This window comes from Pristiophorus japonicus, chromosome 9 (genome assembly GCF_044704955.1).
Source record: "Pristiophorus japonicus isolate sPriJap1 chromosome 9, sPriJap1.hap1, whole genome shotgun sequence".
NCBI lineage: Eukaryota > Metazoa > Chordata > Chondrichthyes > Pristiophoridae > Pristiophorus > Pristiophorus japonicus.
The window spans coordinates 112,308,271-112,331,573 of NC_091985.1; the positions used below are offsets into that span (position 1 = coordinate 112,308,271).

General features: G+C 43.0%; 1 protein-coding gene across 1 annotated transcript in view; it reads left to right on the forward strand.

Annotated features, from left to right (window-relative positions):
- The window catches only part of fndc1 (fibronectin type III domain containing 1), a 220,975-nt gene that overhangs the window by 39,748 nt on the left and 157,924 nt on the right, over positions 1–23,303 (forward strand). The window contains exon 4 of the mRNA XM_070890982.1: positions 8,923–8,991. Within this exon, the coding sequence (XP_070747083.1) occupies positions 8,923–8,991 (69 nt within the window). The remainder of the gene's footprint in view (positions 1–8,922; positions 8,992–23,303) is intronic.

Here is a 23,303-nt window from a genome sequence, read left to right on the forward strand (position 1 = left end):
TGGGATTGTTACATACTGACTAAAAAAAGTTCTCTTGAATGTGTTTTAAGAATTCCGCACCCTCTGTACCCTTCACACTATATTTGTCCCAATCAATATTAGGATAGTTAAAATCCCCTGCTATTACTGCCCTATGGTTTTTGGACTACACAGCAATTTGCCTATATATTTGCTCCTCTATCTCCCTCCCACTGTTTGGGAGTCTATAATATATACCCAGCTGTGTGATCACCCCTTTTTTATTTTTCAATTTGACCCATATGGCCACAGTTGATGATCCCTCTAACATATCATCCCTCCTCACCGCTGTAATAGTTTCTTTATTTAATACCCCAATCTGCCCCCCTCTCCTTTTTACCCCCCTCTATCTTGTCTAAAAATCCTGTAACCAGGAATATTGAGCTGCCAAACCTGCTCCTCTTTCAGCCATGTCTCTGTAATAGCTATAATGTCATACTCCCAAGTGTCTACCTGTGCTCTTAGCTCATCCGCCTTATTCGCTATACTCCTTGCATTAAAATATATACCATTTAGCACAGGAAGACCTCCTTGATTACTACTTACTAACCCTGGTTTCCTCTGCCTTACAGATTTGCTTTCTAAATTCTTGCTATCCAATTTCAGCTTTACTTCCCTCCCTATTAAATTTCTTCTCGGGTTCCCATCCTCCTGCCAAGCTAGTTTATACTCTCTCCAACAGCATTGGCAAAACCCCGCAAGGGGTCCCGGCGCTGTTGAGGTTCAACCCGTCCGGTTTGTACAGAACCCATCTCCCCCAGAAGCGGTCTCAATGCCTCAGGAATTTAAAGCCCTCCCTCCTACATCAACTCTCCAGCCACGCATTCATCCTCTCTATCCTTCTATTCTTATACTCATTAACATGTGGCACCGGTAGGAACCCGGAGATTACTACCTTTGAGGTCCTATCCTGCAGGTTAAAAGTAAAAGGCAATTGGGCCCCAACGTCTAAATAACTGGCAATGGTAACAGAGCATTGAAGTCATGCTATCAGTGCCTGAGACAACAAACACATTGCTCAAAGTTGTCCATATATGAATGCAGAGTGTTTCTTCTGCAGGAAAATTGGGCTTGCGAAGGCATGCTGACTGAAGAGTAAACCAACTTTCAAAGCTATAAGTAGAAATCCCAAGAGAGTACATAGCATGGAGGAAAAGCAACAGGATGAAGAGATACACTTCATCAGGAGCACAAGGGTATCTAACAGCGATTCGAAAAGTATTATCATCCAAGTAGATGTTGCAAGAGCCAAGATACCCTGACACTGATGCATCCGTGAACGTAGTACCGGAATTACTATATCTCGACAAATTGCTAGATTTCCCATTGGAGAATTCCAAGGTAGAGCTGCGCAGCTACTCAGGAGAGAACATTCCTGAGGTAGGTCATATCACCGTACCGGTGAAAATACAAGGATCAATTTCAGAGCTTGCCTCTCTTATTGTGGCAGGAGACGAGCCTGCCTCACTAGGAAGAAATTGATTGAGATCACTGAAGCTGGATTGAAGTGAGATTTTTTGTGTTGAAACAAGATTTACTTCGAAGCATGATGTCATCAAGAAGTATCCGAAGGTATATGCACTCGAGGAGAAAGTTGAGCAAGCATAGACAGGCTAAGTGAGTGGGCAAAAATTTGGCAGATGGAGTATAATGTTGGAAAGTGTGAGGTTATGTACTTTGGCAGAAAAACTCAAAGAGCAAGTTATTTAAATGGAGAAAAATTGCAAAGTGCTGCAGTATAGCGGGACCTGGGGGGTCTTGGTGCATGAAAAACAAGGAAGCAGGCAGGCCAATGGAATGTTGGCCTTTATTGCAAGGGAATGGAGTATAAAAGCAGGAAAGTCTTGCTACAGTTATACAGGTATTAGTGAGGCCACACCTAGAATATTGCATACAGTTTTGGTTTCCATATTTAAGAAATTATATACGTGTTTTGGAGGCAGTTCAGAGAAGGTTCACTAGGTTGATTCCGGAGATGAGGGGGTTGACTTATGAGGATAGATTGGGCCTCTACTCATTGGAATTCAGAAAAATGAGAGGTGATCTTATTGAAACGTATAAGATTATGAGGGGGCTTGATAAGGTGGATGCAGAGAGGATATTTCCACTGATAGGGGAGACTTGAATTAGGGGGCATAATCTTAGAATAACAGGCCGCCCATTTAAAACTGAGATGAGGAGGAACAGGTTGTAAATCTGTGGAATTTGCTGTCTCAGAGAACTGTGGAAGCTGGGTCATTGAATAAATTTAAGACAGAGATAGAAAGTTTCTTAACCGATAAGGGAATAAGAGGTTATGGGGAGCGGGCAGGGAAGTGGAGCAGAGTCCATGATCAAATCAGCCATGATATTAAATGGTGGAGCAGGCTCGAGGGGCCGTATGGCCTACTCCTGCTCCTATTTCTTATGTTCTTGTGTTCTTATTACTAGAGACTGGGAATGCTATCTCTAAGATAGATCTATGTAATTAGGCTACACCCATTGTTGTTGTACCTAAGTCAGATGGTACGGTAAAGTTGTGTGGGGATTATAAAGTAACCATAAACCAAGTTCTAGAGGGTAATGTAGAGGCCAAATGTAGAAAATTGTTCACAACATTGACAGGTGGTTAGATCTTAAAGTTGGATCTTACAAATGCCTACTTATAACTTGAACTAGATGAGGAGTCCAAGTCACGCTTGACTATAAATACTTATCTAGGCCTATATCAATTTAATAGGCTACCGTTATATTCCAAGGGGTGATGAACCAGATTTTGTAAGGCCTTGAAGGTGTAGTATGCTATTTTAAATGACATACTCATTTCAGCACCAAACAGGCAAATCCATAATAACATATTGAATGAAGTTCTCAAATGGCTGGAGAAGCACAGAGTACGAATGACTGCTTGCAAGTGTGAGTTATTTCAAAACTCAGTGGAGTACTTAGGGCAGAGAGTAGACAGATATGGTTTGCATCCAACCAAGGGTAAGCTGGATACAATTAGAAATGCACCCACTCCCAAGAATGTCACTGAACTTCGATCATTTTTGGGTCTTTTGAACTATTATAGGAAGTTCCTACCAAATTTGGCTACAGTATTACATCCACTGAATGAGCAATTGAAAAACCAGGTCCATTGGAAGTGGTCAGAAGAATGCGACGCAGCATTCAAGGAATGTAAAAGCCAATTGGTAGAGAGCACCATGTTAGTTCACTATGACATATCGAAGGAAATCAAGCTAGCATGTGACACCTCTCCATATGGAGTTGGGGCAGTGATCTCTCATGTACTACATAGTGGGGAGGAGAGACCAATTGCTTTTGCTTCATGCACTCTCAGTCCTAGTGAGTGTAATTATGCGCAAATTGAAAGGGACACTTTGGCATTAATTTTTGGGATGAAGAAGTTCCACAAATATTTGTATGGTCGTAAGTTTACCATCGTTATGGAACATAAGCCCCTGATAGCTATCCTCCATCGAAAGTCCCCAGTTCCAACATTAGCTGCAGCCCGCATGCAGAGATGGGCTTTGATTTTGTCAGCATATACATATGATATTGATGATCAGCTGATCACAGTAATGCTGATGCTATGTCTAGATTGCCTTCTCCATCACAAGTTACACCCAATAGGAAAGAAGTGTTCTACTATTTTTCATACATTGATGAACTGCCAGTCACAGCTGAAGAAATTGGTAGAGCAACCAAATGTGACCCTGTTATGTCCAAAGTTGTATGATTGCATCGCAAATGGATGGCCAAACCAGGTATCAGAGAAAGGTATTCATCCATTCTTCTTTCGCAGGAATGAATTATTAGTCGATAAAGATTGTATCATGTGGGGTGCAAGAGTGATTATACCAAATAAATTCAGGTCTAAATTATTAGGAGATCCTCATGACCAGCACCTGGTACTGTGCTTGACCAAGAGTTTTGCACGCAGTTACTTATGGTGGCCAGATCTAGATAAAGATATAGAGTACATCGTAAGTCAGTGTACTACATGTGCTGGAGTGGAACTAAACTACAGAACCAGTGTTCAACCTTCGCTGTCTCCAGCCCAGGTCCAAGACCACTCCAACCTCTGTTGTCGAGCTACAGTACGCGGACGACACCTGTATCTGTGCACACAGAGGCTGAACTCCAAGACATAATCGCCGTATTTACCGAGGCATATGAAAGCATAGGCCTTACGTTAAACATCCATAAGACAAAGGTCCTCCACCAGCCTATCCTCGCCGCACAGCACTGCCCCCCAGACATCAAGATCCACGACGTGGCCCTGGACAACATGGACCACTTCCCCTATCTCGGGAGCCTCCTATCAATAAGAGCAGGCACTGACGACGAGATCTAACACCGCCTCCAGTGCTCCAGTGCAACCTTCGGCCGCCTGAGGAAAAGAGTGTGTGAAGACCAGTCCCTCAAAACTGTCACCATGCTCATGGTTTACAGGGCCGTAGTAATACCCGCCCTCCTATATGGCTCAGGGACGTGGATCATGTACAGTAGACACCTCAAGTCGCTTAAGAAATACCACCAGCGATGTCTCCGCAAGATCCTGCAAATCCCCTGGGAGGACTGACGCACAAACATTAACGTCCTCATCCAGGCCAACATCCCCAGCATTGAAGCACTGATTACACTTGATCAGCTCCATTGGGCAGGCCACATAGTTCACATGCCAGACACGAGACTCTCAAAGCAAGCGCTCTACCCGGAACTCGTCCACGACAAACAAGCCAAAGGCGGGCAGAGGAAACGTTACAAGGGCACCCTCAAAACCTCCCTGATAAAGTGCGATATCCCCACTGACTCCTGGGAGTCCCTGGCCATAGACCACCTGAAGTGGAGGAAGTACATTCGGGAGGATGCTGAGCTGCTCGAGTATCGTCGCCGAGAGCATGCAGAAATCAAGCGCAGGCAGCGGAAGGAGCATGTGGCAAACCAAGCTCCCTGTCCACCCTTTCCCTCAACGACTATCTGTCCCACCTGTGACAGAGACTGTAGTTCTCATATTGGACTGTACCAAAGAACTCATGCTAAGAGTGGAAGCAAGTCTTCCTCGATTCCGAGGGACTGCCTATGAAGAATCGGTAAGCAAGAAACCAACATCAGTATTGTTACAACCATGGAAATGGCCTCCCAGAGTGTGTCAAAGGTTACATATCAATTTTGCTGAACTAGAAGGACAGTAATTGTTCATTGTGATTGATAGCCATTCAAAGTGGATAGAGGTGTTTCCAATGCGGAAAATAACAATGTAAAACATTAGACATTTCATGAAGATTATTTTCTTTTTATGGCCTACCAGGAGAAATTGTGATAATGGACCACAATTTTGTTCAGAAGAATTTGCACAGTTCACAAGCAAAAATGGTGTGAAACATACCAAGGTTCCACTGTACCACCCTGCTACAAATGGTGCAGCAAGAGCGCACAGTACAAATTGTGAAATGTGCCCTCATCAAACAAATGTTGCATCCAAATCCAAAGAAACAGCAGTTGTCGATGGACCACAAGTTAGCAAATGTTCTAATTACTTATCGTAATACTCCTCATACAACTACTGGTAGAACATCAGCAGAGTTGTTTCTCAAACGACAGCCATGTATCATGTTCTCATGCTAAAGCCAAACTTGACAGTCTGTAGAAGAGAAACAATTAAGACAGAAAGAGAATCATGATAGAGGTAGAGTAAAAGAGAGAGAAGTGTGAAATTACATCAGAAGGTGAGAGTGAAGAGCTATCACCATAAATGGTTAAAGTGGTTATCAGGAAGAGTGGTGAAGATATGTGTTCCTCGCACATATTTGGTCAAGATGTTTGATCATGGACAGGTTAGGTTTGTTCACATTGGTCATATTTTACCTACAGATGTGGAAGGAGTTGAAAGTTGGAATGATTCGATTATTTCTGACTCATCAGATAATCTTGTTACAAGTACAGTACCAGTGTACTAGAAACAAGTCCAAGAGAAAGTCAGAATTTAAGTCTGAGTCTGAGTCAGGCAGACAAACAGTCTGAAGTTGTAGAGTGTTCAAATGTAAATCAAGGGCGTCCCTTGGAGGGAAAGTTTCCTCGGGATCAGCCTAGAATGAGTCTAAGTTCGACACCATGGGCCCAAGTTTCGAGCCGCGCCTAGAACGGTGCTGTCCCGACCTGGACGCCCGTTTTTCGCGCCACAAAGTGCGCCAAAAAAAACCCTCCAAATTCTCCAGCTCCCTGCAGGTCCTCTGGCCCTCGGCGCAGCGCAGCAGGAGCTGTAGGGGGCGGAGCCAGGTCTCTGCGCTGAAAACAGTGCCGGGACCTCTGCACATGCGCGCTACAGTGGGCACACAAGTGCAGTAGCTCCAGGCGCCCGAAACTGTGTGGGAGGGGCCGAAGCACGTAGCCCCTAGCCCTGGCCGAATGGCCTCACTGGGGCTGCGTGAATAAGGCTCCTCCCACGGACAGCTCCTGCTTCCTCCCGACCCGACTCGACTCTCGCTTTCCGCCCCCAGACCGGACCCGACACCGACCCGACTCCCGCTCCCCCCCCCCGCCTCCGGACCGGACCCGACATCGTTACCCCCCCCTTCTTCCCCTTCTCTCCCCCTTCCCCCCCCTCCCCTTCTCCACATCCCTCCCCCTTCTCCCCATCCCTCCCCCATCCCTCCCCCTTCTCCCCATCCCTCCCCCTTTTCCCCATCCCTCCCCCATCCCTCCCTCTGCTCCCCTTCCCTCCCTCTGCTCCCCCCCCTCTCCCTCTACCCCCCTCCTCCCCCTCCCCTCGCTGTCAGAAACACAGACACTGACAGACAGAGAATGAGACACACACACAGACAGACAGAGAGATAGAGACACTGACAGAGACACACTGGGTGGCATCCCAGCACGCTGTTGGAGGGCTCCCGGTGCTGCAGTCGGTCAGTAGAAAATGTTTTATTTATTGATTTAAAAAAAAAATTATTTCTTATTAATTTTTTTGATTGATTTATTGGTTGATTTATTGATGTATTTATCATTTATTATTGATGATGGCTCTTTATTTGTAAAACTGAAGTGTTTAATGTTTGTAAACTTCCCTTTAAACCCCCCCCCCCCCCCCCCCCATTCCCTACGCCTGATTTGTAACCTACGCCTGATTTTCTAAAGTGTAGACAAGGTTTTTTCAAGCGTACAAAAATCTTCACTTACTCCATTCTAAGTTAGTTTGGAGTAAGTTTTCACTGACGAAACTTTGGAAACAGGCGTAAGTGGCCGGACACGCCCCCTTTTGGAAAAAAAAATTCTGTTCCAAAGTGAAACTGTTCTAACTGACTAGAACTGGAGCAAACTAAATGACGAGAATTCCGATTTCTAAGATACTCTGTTCTACACCAGTTGCTCCTAAAAATCAGGAGCAAATCTTGTCGAAACTTGGGGTCAAAGTTTGGAAGGTTCTGTTCGAGAGCGAAGGTATCCTCTTTGAAACAGAAAGCCAGTGATCAAGTTTGATTTATAAATATGGCAAAATAAGTCCATATCTTTTGTTATGTATAACCATGCAAGTGATGTATAATGATTGTTTGTTATAATTACTACTTCATTAAGGAGGGAGAAGTGTAATATATAGATCCATCTAGTGGACTACTGCTCCACTTAGTGGACTACTGTAGTAATGCAACTAATGCTGTATATAATAAAGAAATCAGGTCACCTGACAAGTTCCTGGAGTTAACAGCCATCTTGGAATCTGTGTGTTTGTGAAGTCATAAGAATATATAACCATATTGAATATAATTTTAAATGTTTTGTAGATAATAGTCAGTAAATTTCTAATAAATTTACACCAGATATTATTAAATTCTATGCTTGGAATAAATGATTTATATTGATCACTTCTTTATCCCATGTCTCTCTTGGTCATGACACTTTTCCTGCACATTTTATAAATAAGTTCCAAATGATCTCCCAACCTAGCACTCCAACCTTATGGTCATTGAAAAGGTTCTAGAATCATGTGCGTCTTGTTTCCTCTTTTACACTTTGGCTGCTGCCGATTTACATTTTAAAGCGATGTATGTATACTTTGAATTGCACCATTTTACAAATACACCTTATTTGTTATAACTGTGAATTTACATAAGCAGATATTGCTAAGATGCTGCTACCACATTGCTCGGTAATGTAATAGTCGTGTGATTTATAACAAAATGTTAACACACAATGTATACAAGAGTCACTGTTTTGCAGCTAATTTAGTAAGGGTAAAATACATTATTATATTATAGTGCTGTTGGTAAAACATATTTCTCAGCTCTGTTTAGAATGTGATGAGATCACTCTAAATTTATCCCATTTGATTCTATCCCTCCACCCCAGCAATTATTGACTATTTTCCCTAATTGTTACTCCACTGTCCTGCAGGCATTGACTCCAACTAGATAGTGTCTTCAGGTTATTTAACTATGGGGGCATCATGGCCAAGACAAAATTGTTTTCACCTAATGCCCATGTGTGTGTGTGCATACTTTCTACCTAGATCACTGGATGGTGATCAGGATGGGGACAAACTGGTTGATTTCTGTCCCCACCCCTGCCTAACCCAAGAGTGCTAAGGGCAATTACAGCACCTCAAATACTGCCCTGTTGTCATCAACTAACTCCACAGTGATGATAGAATTTGGGGCTGCCTGTACTGTATGGCTGAGTACCTGACCAATTAGTGCTTTTATTCCTTAGGCTATTGAAGAACTCCTAATTGGTATGTTTAATCATTGGAAGCCGGGTGATAATACCTCAGAATCCATAGCATCCAAATTGCTACTTTATAATAGGCACAAAGTGAATGATGAAGTTGTGGACAGTTAGAAATTCCCATTATTTTTAAAAACACACTCTGATTACAGAGTCCCTTTTTGTAACAAAGGACTGAATTATTTTCTTTTATGCTTTCAGGGAGTGAATCGATCAAATTGGATGGTATTTCTGACAAGGGTCCACAAACTTTCAATGAGACTATCACAGGTGCGTTCTCAAATATTTCTATCCCAGCCTGGGACTGAAAACAGAAGTTGTTTGTGAGAGGGAACGGGTGCTTAGGTCTTATAACAAATCGAGTAGTTGATCAGGCTGCATTTTCAGATCAGATTTCATTTCGTTGACATCCAGAGACAAGCTTTATTAAAATCCTCTTGTGTCACTATTAATAGGCATCTGTACTGTACTGGGAAATAAACATTGTAATTTTATAATCATGCTCGGAAAAACTTGCACTTTTTCTCCCAATCCTTTAGTTTGCCACGCGGTCTCATTTCCTGATTCATGGAGCAAATAGTGAATGCTCGCATATCCCTGCCAATGCTCCTTGACTGGAAGAGAGGTTGTACAATAGTGTTCCTGGATAACTTAGACTTCAAATGTTCCCCATCTCTTTTAAAATGTACCTAGCTGCTCTTTTGTTCCTTCCAGTTTTGAATAACAGTCTTGAATTTAAACCTATTTATTGAAGCAGAGTCTTTTATTGGCACTAAGTCCTGCTTCGGGTTTTGGGGTTTATGGGCGAAAATGGTAGTGATACATGAAAATTACCGTTTTCACTGCATTATCGATTTTAGGCCGAACTTTCGGCCTTTGGGGTATGCGATCGGTAAGGGAGGCCTTGCACAATCATTCGTGGCACAAAATGCGATCCTCGACAACTTTAGTGTGGGGTTGTTTATGCTGCGAGAGCGGCCTTGGAAGGGAAAAAATAAATAAATAATTCAAAAAAAACATTCAAACAACATTACCAAGGCCCTTAGCTACCAAATCGCTGAAAAAAAAGGTTTAAATAACAATGTTAACTTTTTTTGTAGGTCTTCTAACTTACCGCTGCTGGCAGGGCTACACCAACAGGTTTTACCTGTCACTATTCTGGGCGCAGTGTATGGATCGGATGAGTGCTGAAACTCAGACGGTAATGCAATCCACATCGTTACACGTCCGGCGCTCCCCTCCCCGGCGGTACTTCCCATCGCCGCCGCAAACAAGGAGCCGAGAATCACGCCCGGGCTTTGCGACCGGGTTTTTGCCGCAGAGGGTCAAAACGTGGCGAAATCCAGTCACAAACCCCCGAAAATCTAGCCCATAGATTAGAAGGAAAGTTATAAACTAATTTAATATTCTCTTAAGATTACATTTACTGGTTCTCCACTCTTGTGAGGAGCTGTGCTTGAAAGGAGCGCAGGTCAGAGACAGGTCTACAACTACAATGTTGTAGACTTGTCTCCGACCCCAGGGCTGGTGTTTGCCTTGCAAGGGGAGGGTTCCCAAGCAGGAGATTACCGGAATGGGCCATTGGTCTCCTGGTCGATGCTGGTGGTAGCTCGTAAGAAATGGCCCCTGTATGTGCAGAACCCTAGCTGTTGTGGCCTGCAACCAATCCACATTTTCCAGTCCCTGCTGGTCAGCTTGCTATTCAGAACACACCACTTCATTGCTGACTGTGAGGATGATGACATTGGGCCAAAGAAAATCACCTGGAAACTCTGTGAGCCCTGAGAGAGCAACTGGGAGAGGGAGAGAGAGAAACAAACTGGGGAGGAAGGGAGAGCAACACAAACTGGGGCAGGGTGAGAGAGAAACACAAACTGGGGAGGGAGGGAGATAGAGGCACATACGTTGATGGAGAGAGTGAGAAACATAAACTGGCTGTGGGAGGAAGAGAGAGAAACAAATTGGGGAGCAAGAGTGAGACAAATTGGGGCAGGGTGGGAGAGAGCGAGAAATAAACTGAGGGAGTCAGAAACATAAACTATAGGGAGAGAGTGTTCATGTCGGCCTCTGATGTGCACTGTTGTACTATGTGTTGTATTACAGGAGTCAAGACAACTTTGGTGCTCCTCCCTGAGGACTGAGCCTCACCTCCCTGAAGCTGGGTTTCAGTGGTGGGGTTTGGAAGTCAATGCATTGCATTAGGTTTGGTTTTGGTTTTATTTATTATTTTTATAACTTGCTAGGTATTGTAAAAAAGTCATAACATTTTACAAAAACTTTCGTCAGATGTTACTTATATCGACACACCACAGTAGAAACACCACAGTAGTAGCATTTATTCAAACATTACTTATCCTTAAATCTTTAAATTCCTTTTGAGTATTTTGATTTATCTCACTTCAAAACAAAGTCAAATATTTTATTCAATGTTTGGTGATACTTAGACGCTCGATAACATTAACAACCAGTAAAAAAAATATCATGTGATCAAACATCACATGATCAAATGCCACATGATCAAATTTCCAGGAAGACGTCAAACCAGAGTTGGCAACCCTAAAGGAGGGCGCCGTGTGAAAGTTTAGTTTGTGACTCTCCCAACTACTCTCTACCCTTAACTCTGCTCAAATTTGCAGAACATTAATCTTATTCCATTCTAATGTTCATAAATTCTGAATGATAGGAGAGGGGCGGGGCAGGGCAGGGTGAGGGGCATTGATCCCTTTAGCATGGAGCTTTGATGTGAGCAGCATGTCACACTTGGAATACATTACATTTAATGCACAGATTGATGACGGCGGTGTTATACAGTCAGCAGAGATGAACAGTTGATGGGTGGCGAGGCTGTCCTCCAACATGTAGACAGTGCTGCCTCTGATCAGAAGCCACAGATCCACTCGGGACCTGTAGAAGGTGGTTCCACTTGTGGCTGCTGAAAGCAGATGGAAAGTTGATTTAGCAATTTGATTGGTTCGTTTTGTGTTAATTGCTGCCTTTGCGGTTGGCTGGGGAACTGAGTAAATTTAAGGTTGCTTTTCTTTGAATTCCTTGTTTGTGATTGAAAGTGGTAGCTTTTCCTATATTTCTGGACAATCAGATATTTAGGTAAATCAGCATCGTTAACTAAATGAACAGCGGTTATTTAAGCCAATCATCAAAGTGTGATGGATGTGATGCACACAATCAAGTGTGATATACTGACGTATGTTGTGATATATACAGGCAACTCTCGATTATCCAGGACCCTCGGAGATTGGGCTATGCTGGATAAATGATTTCTCTGTTAGAGCGATTGACATAAAGTTAAAACCCAATACCTTCCTGGGCCAAAAGGACTCCTAACGCACCGGCCCAATGCCTTCCCGGGCCGAAATTTTAAATCCCGTTACAACGGTTTCCCGTTGGATCCATGTGCGGATAATCGAGAGTTGCCTGTATACTTATGTATGACCTACACATTACTATGATGTGTGCTAGATGTAAACATTTTATCTAGATAAGGAATTAATAACAGATTTTCCATTATTTTTAGCTGAAGAATACCTAAACAAATATTTTTATTTTTATGGATTAGTTCCTCTTTCATTTTTTTTAATCTCTTTTCAGGAGGTGTCTCTTTCTTTGCCCTAAAACAGTTAATATTTTAATAAACTACAAAATGGTTAACATGATTGAACATTGTTTTATTTTTATTTGAGAAATCTAGATGAATGGCCAAGAACTATGATTAGAAAGAGACAACTCTACAGGGTTGTGAATTTTCTGTTCAGTTGTCTCTTTCTAACCATAGTTCTGCATTGGCTTAAATAACTAAGGGAATCCTCAATCCATGCTAATATATTACCACCAATCCATGAGCCCGAATTTTGTGTGGCGCCTTATCGAATGCCTTTTGAAAATCCAAATATACTATGTCCACTGGTTTCCCCCTTATCTACCCTGTTAGCTACAACCTCAAAAAACACTCAAATTTGTCAACCATGATTTTCCTTTCATAAATCTAGATTATTTCTGCCCAATCCTCTTATGATTTTCTAAGTGCCCTAGTAAACATCCCTAATAATAGATTCTAGCATTTTCCCTACTACTGATGTCGGGCTAACTGGTCTATAGTTCCCTGTTTCTCTCCATCTTTTCTTGAATAGTGGGGTTATGTTTGCTACCTTCAAAATCATAGTGACCGTTCTAAAATTTAGGCAATTCTGGAAGATCGAATGCATCCACTATCTCTGTAGCCATCTCTTTGAAAACCCTAAGATGTAGGGCATTTGTCGGCTTTCAGTCCCAATAATGTCTCCAGTACTATTTCTTTACTAATACTAATTTCATTAAGTTCCTCATTCTCACAAGACCCTTGGTTTCCTATTATTTCGAGAATGTATTTTGTGTTTTCTACTGTGAAGGCACATACGAAGTATGTGTTTAATATCTCCACCATTTCCTTATACGCAATTACAATCTCTCCTGCCTCTGCCTATATGTTTAATTTCGCTAATCCTTTTTACATACCTATAAAAGCTATTATAATCTGTTTTTATGGCTCTTTCTGGTTTACTCCCATATTCTATTTTCTCTCACTTTATCAATTCCTTTTCCATCCTTTGCTGAATTATAAAATCCTCAAGTTCACTACTCTTTCTGGCAACATTATAAACTTCTTCTTTTAATCTACATTTGGACCACTTCTCCTGTGTGTTTTTAATCCTTAAGGGAATGTCTATTCCTTGTGAATTATTTATTTAAATGTTTCCATTGCTTATCTACTGTTATATCTTTTAATCTAGTTTCCTAATCTATTGTGGCCAACTTGCCCCTCATAGAATCATATAAATTTACGGCACAGAAGAAGGCCATTTAGCCCATCGTGTCTGCACCGGCCAAGAAAGAGCTCTCCGGTCTAATCCTACTTTCCAGCTCTTGATCCATAGCCTTGTAGGTTACGGCACTTAATATGCACAACTGAGTATTTTTTAAATGTGATGAAGGTTTCTGACTCTACCACCCTTTCAGGCAGTGAGTTCCAGACCCTCACCACCCTCTGGGTAAAAATATCTCTCCTCTACTCCCCTCTAATCCTTCTATCAATTACTTAAACCAATGCCCCCTGCTTTCTGAACACTCTGCTATAGGTAATAAGTCCTTCCTATCCACTCTACCTCGGCCCCTCAATTAAATCTCCCCTCGGCCTCCTCTGTTCAAAACAAAACAATTCCAGCTTATCCAATCCTAATAGCCAAAATTCTCCAGTCGTGGCAATATCCTCGTAAATCTCCTCTGTTCCCTCTCTAGTGCAATCACATATTTCCTGTAATGATGTGACCAGAACTGTGGCCTAACTAGTGTTTTATACAGTTCAAGCATAACCTCCCTGCTCTTATATTCTATGCCTCGACTAATAAAGGTAAGTATGCCTTCTTAACCACATGAACTACCTATCTACTACCTTCAGGGATCTGTGGACATGCACTCCAAGGTCTCTTTGTTCCTCTACACTTAATAAGAACATAAGAACATAAGAAATAGGAACAGGAGTAGGCCACACAGCCCCTCGAGCCTGCTCCATCATTCAATAAGATCATGGCTGATCTGATCATGGACTCAGCTCCACTTCCCCACCCAATCCCCATAATTCCTTATCCCCTTATCGTTTAAGAAACTGTCTATTTCTGTCTTAGATTTATTCAATGTCCCGGCTTCCACAGTTCTCTGAGGCAGCGAATTCCACAGATTTACAACCCTCTGAGAGAAGAAATTTCTCCTCATCTCTGTTTTAAATGGACAGCCCCTTATTCTAAGATTATGTTCTCTAGTTTTAGTCTCCCCTATCAGTGGAAACATCCTCTCTGCATCCACCTTGTCAAGCCCCTTCATAATCTTATACATTTCGATAAGATCACCTCTCATTTTTCTGAATTCCAATGAGTAGAGGCCCAACCTCCTCAACCTTTCCTCATAAGTCAACCTCCTCATTCCCGGAATCGACCGAGTGAACCTTCTCTGAACTGCCTCCTGTTGTGTATGGAGAAAGAGTCAGACTGAACACTGTGAGCTCAAAGTAAAGTGTGACCTTAGTCTTTTATTGCAGGTCTCCAGAGTACACCTCCAACCTGTAAAGCCTCCTTAAATACCTGTGCTCCCAAGGGATTATGGGATCCCTTGGGACTTCAGGGGATGAGCCCTCTGGTGGCTGTACAGAGTAAATACAAGTCCACATATAACATCTCCAAAGCAAGTATATCCTTTCGTAAATATGGAAACCAAAACTGCACGCAGTATTCCAGGTATGGTCTCACCAATACCTTGTATAGCTGTAGCAAGACTTCCCTGCTTTTATACTCCATCCCCTTTGCAATAAAGGCCAAGATACCATTGGCCTTCTCAGTATCCTACCATTTATTGTGTATTCCCTTGCCTTGTTAGCCCTCCCCAAATGTATTATCTCACACTTCTCTGGATTGAGTTCTATTTGCCTCTTTTCTGCCCACCTGACCAATCCATTGATGTCTTCCTGCAGTCTACAGCTTTCTTCCTCACTATCAACCACACAGCCAATTTTTGTATCATCTGCAAACCTTTTAATCATGTTCCCACATTTGAGTATAAATCATTGAGATATACCACAAAAAGTAAGGGACCTCATATTGAGCCCTGTGGAAATGCACTGGAAACAGCCTTCCAGTCATACAAATACCCATCGACCATTGTCCTTTTGCTTCCTGCCACTGAGCCAATTTTGGATCCAACTTGCCACTTTGCCTTGGATCTCATGGGCTTTTACTTCTCTGACCAGTCTACCATGTGGTACCTTGGCAAAGGCTTTGCTAAAATCCATGTGGACTACAACAAATACATCGACCCTCATCGACCTTCCTTGTTACCTCCTCAAAAAATTCAATCAAATTAGTCAAACATGACCTTCCCTTACCAAATCCATGCTGACTGTCCTTGATTAATCTGTGCCTTTCTAAATGACAATTAATACTGTACCTCAGAATTTTTGCAATAAGTTGCCCACCACCGAGTTTAGGCTGTCTGGCCTGCAATTACTCTGTCTATCCCTTTCTCCCTTTTTAAACAACAGTACAACATTAGCAGCTCTCCGGCACCACATCAGTAACCAAAGAGGATTGGAAAATGATGGTTAGAGCGTCCGCTATTTCCTCCCTTGCTTCACAGCCCGGGATACATTTCATCCGGCTACTTATCTACTTTCAAAGATGCTAAACCCCTTAATACTTCCTCTCTCACTATGTTTATCCCATGCAATATTTCGCACTCATCCTCCTTAACTACAATGTCTGCATCGTCCCTCTCTTTTGTGAAGACAGACACAAAGTATTCATCAAGAACCATACTCGCGTCTTGCACCTTCACACGCAGGTTTCCTCTTTGGTCTCTATTAGGCCCTATTCTTTCCTGTGTTACTCTCTTGCACTTTATGTTTTTATAAAACATCTTTGTGTTTTCCTTGATTTTGCTTGCCAATTTTTTTTCATGTCCTCACTTTGCTTTCCTAATTTCCTTTTTTATTTTCACCCCTGCACTTTCTATACTCCTCTAGGCTTTCTGCAGAATGGAGCTCTCGGAAGCTGACAGAAGCTTTCCTTTTTTGCCTCATCCGATCCTGTATGCTCCTTGATATTCAGGTGACTCTCGGAGTCCCACCTTCTTTCTTTGTGGGAACATATTTGCTCTAAATCGTCATTATCTCCTCCTTGAATGCCTCCCAAAGCTCTGACACTATTTTGTTTTTGTTTTCCAGTAGTTGTTTCCAGTTCACTTTTGCGAAATCACATCTCAGCTTAGTAAAATTGACCTTTCCCCAATTGAGCACTTTTACTCCTGGTTTATCTTTGTCCTTTTCCTCATCATCATCATAAGCAGTTCCTCGGAATCAAGGAAGACTTGCTTCCACTCTAAAAATGAGTCCTTAGGTGATTGAGCAGTCCAAGAACCACAGTCCCTGTCACAGGTGGGACAGACAGTCATTGAGGGAAAGGGTGGGTTGAACTGGTTTACCGCACGCTCTTTCCGCTGCCTGCGCTTGATTTCTGCATGCTCTCGGGGATGAAACGCGAGGAGCTCAGCGCCCTCCCACTTCCTCCACTTAGGGCAGTCTTTGGCCAGGGACTCCCAGGTGTCGGTGGGGATGTTGCACTTTATCAGGGAGGCTTTGAGGGTGTCCTTGTAATGCTTCCTCTGCCCACCTTTGGCTCGCTTGCCGTGAAAGAGTTCCGAGTAGAGCACTTGCTTTGGGAGTCTCATGTCTGGCATGCGAACAATGTGGCCTGCCAGTGGAGCTGATCAATTGTGGTCAGTGCTTCAATGTTGGGATGTTGGTGCGTCTGTCCTCCCAGGGGATTTTCAGGATCTTGCGGAGACATTGTTGGTGGTATTTCTCCAGCGACTTGAGACTTGAGGTGTCTCCTGTACATGGTCCATGTCTCTGAGCCATACTGGACGGCGGTTATTACTAGAGCCCTATAGACCATGAGCTCGGTGACAAATTTGAGGGCCTGTTCTTCAAACACTCTTTTCCTCAGATGGCCGAAGGCTGCACTGGCGTACTGGAGGCGGTGTTAAATCACGTCGTCAATGTCTGCCCTTGCTGATAAGAGACTCCCGAGGTATGCGAAGTGGTCCACGTTGTCCAGGGCCATGCAGTGGATCTTGATGACTGGGGTGCAGTGCTGTGCGGCAGGGACAGGTTGGTGGGGGACCTTTGTCTTATGGATGTTTAGTGTAAGGCCCGTGCTTTCGTACGCCTCAGTGAATATGTTGACTATGACTTGGAGTTCAGCCTCTGAATGTGCGCAGGCGCAGGCATCATCCGCGTACTGTAGCTCGACGGCAGAGGTTGGGGTAGTCTTGGATCTGGCCTGGAGACAATGAAATTTGAACAGGTTCCCACTGGTTCTGTAGTTTAGTTCCACTCCAGTGGGGAGCGCTTGTTGAGTGTGAGGTGGAGCTCCACCTGTCCTTTTCCATACCTCTACTAAATCTAACTGAATTATGACCAATACCACCAAAATGTTCTCCCACTGAGACCCCTTCCATCTACCTAACTTCATTCCCTAAAACTAAGTCCAGAACTGCCCCCTCTCTTGTTGGGTTTGCTGCGTACTAGCTAAAAAATTTCTCCTGGATGCATTTTAAGAATTCTGTACCCTCTATACCTTTTACCTCATACGTACGTAGTTTGCTTTGTTTAGATTTAGGACTGTAGTTTTAGATTTAACTAAATCACTCATCGTATTGTGATCACTCTTCCCCTTTGCTGCAAGGTTAATAATTAACCCTGTCTCATTGCACAACACTAGATCTAAAATAGCCTGTTCCCTAGTTGGTTCCTCAACATACTAATGTAGATGCTATTTGACTGCATTCCATAAACTCATCTTCCACACTATTGCTGCAAATATGGTTTGCCCAGTTGATATGAAGATTAAATTCCTGATTTATACTCTGCTCGACACCACATCTACTGTTTGGTGGTGAAGTTTATAGACCCCCTGTGTTTTCTGACCTTGTTGTTTCTTAGTTCCACCCAAAATGATTCCATATCTTGATTTTCTGAGCCAAGATCCTTTCTCTCTACTATCTTTATCCCATCCTTTATTATCGGGGCGATGCCCCTCCCATCCTTTTCCATTCTGCCCATCTCTGCTAAAAGTCAGGTATCCTGGAATATTTAGTTCCCAACCACTTAAATGGTAATTTTCTTTCTTGACTCCTGACTTCAGTCCGAGCTCCTCCTGCTGCTTTAGAATTGGAAACTGCTTAATGGGAAAGATGCAGGAAACGGAGATTTAAAATCTGAATCAGGAGTCTGTAGTGGAGCCGAGACAGTGAATTGTCATTCGAAATGCTGGAGAAGGAGAGCTAAGTCTGATTTTTTTTTAATTGCGCAAATGAAATGAGAATGGTGAGAGAATTTGTGAATGCCATCTGATTTGAAGAGAGAATTGGGGTTGATTATTCCGGAGTTTGGGATTTTTTTTGGGGGGGGGGGAATTTTTGGATGTAATCTTGTTTTTTTATGTGAGTTGCCTTTTAATCAGTTTGTATGGTAATTAACTCTTTGAGAGTTACATATAGAAAGAAATGGAAGATGGTTTTCACTCTTTGGGTTGATTTTACGTGGTGTACATTGATATGTCATTGCTATACACAGCATAAACAGAAATCAACATTTTTATACATGCTGGATTAGTGAAAACATCAGATCAGAAGCTGCTCATCTGTTTTGAATCTTTGTAGTATAAGGGAGACGATTTCCTCTGCGCTGTGTAGTTTAATCATAAACACATTCTTCAAAAATGTGTTAAAGATTTTGCTGCGCATCATACTGTGTGGAAGTCTCCCCAGCCCCCTCCCAGACTTTGGTTATAATTTTATACTGAAAGAGATCTTCAACCAAAATATTTACATTTTGAAAACTGACTGTCTTTTAGTAAATCCATGGAGATTTTTTTTAAACTGTTAGTACTGAAAATGTTCTACCCATATATGCTGCATTATTTAATATCATCTTAAAATGCTAATTATCAACTTCTAAAGCAGAACTGTGGATGAACAACCAGTTGGGGAGGGGAGGTAAAAAGGCAAATTAACAAGTTTATTCAACTGGACAACTTTGTTAATGAGTAATGATGTCATGTGCTTTTTTATAATAATAGGAGCATTATCCTATTCTATTGTTAAGATGGAGCTGAGTCCCTTTAAGGCAAGAGCTAATTATTAAATAAATGCAGTCTCGGGTCACTCAGAGTTTAACTGTTGCTTGGTCAGGGAAGTTTGCAGATTGGACTGTGCAGGTCAGTTCCAGGCTTCTGCCTAAAGCAGCTTTTATGGTTGTTTTTCAACTGCACAAAAAGTGTGACATCTGGAGTGTGATGCTTGGAGCATAACCTGATGTATTATCTTTAATATATTAGTTAGTGTAAGGACGTGTTCTACATTTATATGGCTCTGCTCCTCTCTGCCCCAAGTGCATTGCTATTGGATATAGAACTGAGGTGTAAGCCAAGATGCTAACATTTTTGTGTTTAACCATCAGTAATATATAATTTAATACCTGTATATGATTTAATGCCATTGTCATTTTTCAACATTTTGGACTTCCACCACAGATATGGTTCATAATAACATGCTACTATTAAGTTAATACAAAAGCAAAATACTGCAGATGCTAGAAATCTGAAATAAAAACAGAAAATGCTGGAAATACTCAGCAGGTCAGGCAGCATCTGTGAAGAGAGAAACAGAGTTAACGTTTCAGGTCGATGATCTGTCGTAAGAACTGGCTGATGGGTCATCGATCTGAAATCTGTTTCTCCACAGATGCTGCCTGACCTGCTGAGTATTTCCAGCATTTTCTGTTTTTATTATTATTAAGTTAACTTTGCCCCTCAGCCGGGTTAACTTCACTGAACAGAGGGGCTGGAATGGTGCTTGTCAATGCCACTTCAGCTCGAGCCAATGGAAGTTTTGTGAGTCCAGGTCATTTATGTAAATGAGGTACAGTAGTGACCTCAACACCGAGCCCTGGAGCACCTCACTCAGTACTTTCTCCCATCTGGAACATAAATCTTCTGTACAATAACTGTTGTTTTCTACCCTTCAGCCATTTTGTTATCCATTCCAACAGTTTACCCCGAATCCCCCCCCCCCCCCCCCGAGCTTTGAGTTTGAGCAATAGCCATTCATGATAGTTAGCTACAGATAGCGAGATACATACATACATCGATAGACATAAATAAACAGATAGTTACATAGGGCCCAATTTTGGCCATGACTTGCTCCAATTTTTTGGAGTAAGTTGGTTTTTCTGGCGTAAGTCAAAAAAAAACATTTTCCCCAATAAACTTGCTCCAGAGTAACTTACTTAAGTACGATTTTTTTAAGTTCAGTTTATTTTTTTCAAAAGGGGGCGTTCCCAGACACTTACGCCAGTTTTGTCCATTTATGCCATTTTGGCCAATTAACACTTACACCAAATTGACTTAGGTCAGCGTATGTGGCCAGTTCTGAAAAACGTTGCGGGCAGTTAAGAAATCGGCGCAGGTAAATAAGTAAGTAAGGACCTGCACCCAAGCACCAAGCAGCAAACATGACAAATAAAACTTCAAATAACTAAATAAAAATAAAGAATTGAGGTAAACAATTGACAACAATTAAATATTAGAAGTAAATCCTACCTTGGGCTGGGGAAGGCAGCGGGCTGGCCTGTATGAGAGGCCATTTGGCATGGGATAGGAGCGGCTGGCAAAGATGCATCGAGAGACTTGGGGCGGGAGAGGAGAGGCTGGGCTGCCTGAGAGCAGACGTGGCATCGGGAGGCTCGGGTCGGGGGGGGGATGGGGGGGAGGGAGGGAGAGGAAAGGCTGGGCTCGGCGACATCGGGAGAGGGGGGAGGGAGAGGAGAGATTTTATTAAGGCTCACACCTATTTCAAGCAGGAGCACTGGCTGTCCATTTCTAGGGCTGCTCAAAAATCGAATCGGGCAGGCAAGCAGCCAGTATTTTTAAACTGAAATGGGGCTACACTTCAAAAATGGCCGAGTGCCAAGTTTTGCCGCTACTGCGCATGCGTAATCATCGGGGCCGACACCATTGTGCATGCTCGACGCTGCCGACACACATTTCGGTGCAGGCCTATAGCTCCGCCCCCCCACTGATATATCTGTGCCATGCCAGGGCACTGGCGGCTCTGCAGAGCAGCCAGGATGGGGCCATTTTTTTTCGGGGCAGTTTATAGCGCACAAAGTCAGCGTACAATGGGTCAGTGCGCCAAAAAAATGGCATGGCCAAAATTGGGCCCATACATCAGTCTATGGATAGATTCATAAAAACATAAGAGCATAAGAATTAGGAACAGGAGTAGGCCATCTAGCCCCTCGAGCCTGCTCCACCATTCAATAAGATCATGGCTGATCTGGCCGTGGACTCAGCTCCACTGACCCGCCCTCTCCCCATCACCCTTAATTCCCTTATTGGTTAAAAATCTATCTATCTATGACTTGAATACCTTCAATGAGCTAGCCTCAACTGCTTCCTTAGGCAGAGAATTCCACAGATTCACAACCCTCTGGGGGAAGAAATTCCTTCTCAACTCGGTTTTAAATTGGCTCCCCCGTATTTTGAGGCTGTGCCCCCTAGTTCTAGTCTCCCCTACCAGTGGAAACAACCTCTCTGCCTCTATCTCGTCTATCCCTTTCATGATTTTAAATGTTTCTATAAGATCACCCCTCATCCTTCTGAACTCCAACAAGTAAAGACCCAGTCTACTCAATCTATCATCATAAGGTAACCCCCTCATCTCCGGAATCAGCCTAGTGATTTGTCTCTGTACCCCCTCCAAAGCCAGTATATCCTTCCTTAAGTAAGGTGACCAAAACTGCACGCAGTACTCCAGGTGCGGCCTTACCAATACCCTATACAGTTGCAGCAGGACCTCCCTGCTTTTGTACTCCATCCCTCTCGCAATGAAGGCCAACATTCCATTCGCCTTCCTAATTACCTGCTGCACCTGCAAACTAACTTTTTGGGATTCATGCACAAGGACCCCCAGGTCCCTCTGCACCTCAGCATGTTGTAATTTCTCCCCATTCAAATAATATTCCCTTTTACTGTTTTTTTTCCCCAAGGTGGATGACCTCACACTTTCTGACATTGTATTCCATCTGCCAAACCTTAACCCATTCGCTTAACCTATCCAAATCTCTTTGCAGCCTCTCTGTGTCCTCTACACAACCCGCTTTCCCACTAATCTTAGTGTCATCTGCAAATTTTGTTACACTACACTCTGTCCCCTCTTCCAGGTCATCTATGTATATTGTAAACAGTTGTAGTCCCAGCACCGATCCCTGTGGCACACCACTAACCACCGATTTTCAACCCGAAAAGGACCCATTTATCCTGACTCTCTGCTTTCTGTTCGCCAGCCAATTCTCTATCCATGCTAATACATTTCCTCTGACTCCGCGTATCTCTATTTTCTGCAGTAACCTTTTGTGTGGCACCTTATCGAATGCCTTTTGGAAATCTAAATACACCACATCCATCGGTACACCCCTATCCACCATGGTCGTTATATCCTCAAAGAATTCCAGTAAATTAGTTAAACATGATTTCCCCTTCATGAATCCATGCTGCGTCTGCTTGATTGCACTATTCCTATCTAGATGTCCCGCTATTTCTTCCTTAATGATAGTTTCAAGCATTTTCCCCACTACAGATGTTAAACTAACCGGCCTATAGTTACCTGCCTTTTGTCTGCCCCCTTTTTTAAACAGAGGCATTACATTAGCTGCTTTCCACTCCGCTGGTACCTCCCCAGAGTCCAGAGAATTTTGGTAGATTATAACGAATGCATCTGCTATAACTTCTGCCATCTCTTTTAATACCCTGGGATGCATTTCATCAGGACCAGGGGACTTGTCTACCTTGAGTCCCATTAGCCTGTCCAGCACTACTCCCCTAGTGATAGTGATTGTCTCAAGGTGCTCCCTTCCCACATTCCTATGACCAGCAATTTTTGGCATGGTTTTTGTGTCTTCCACTGTGAAGACCGAAGCAAAA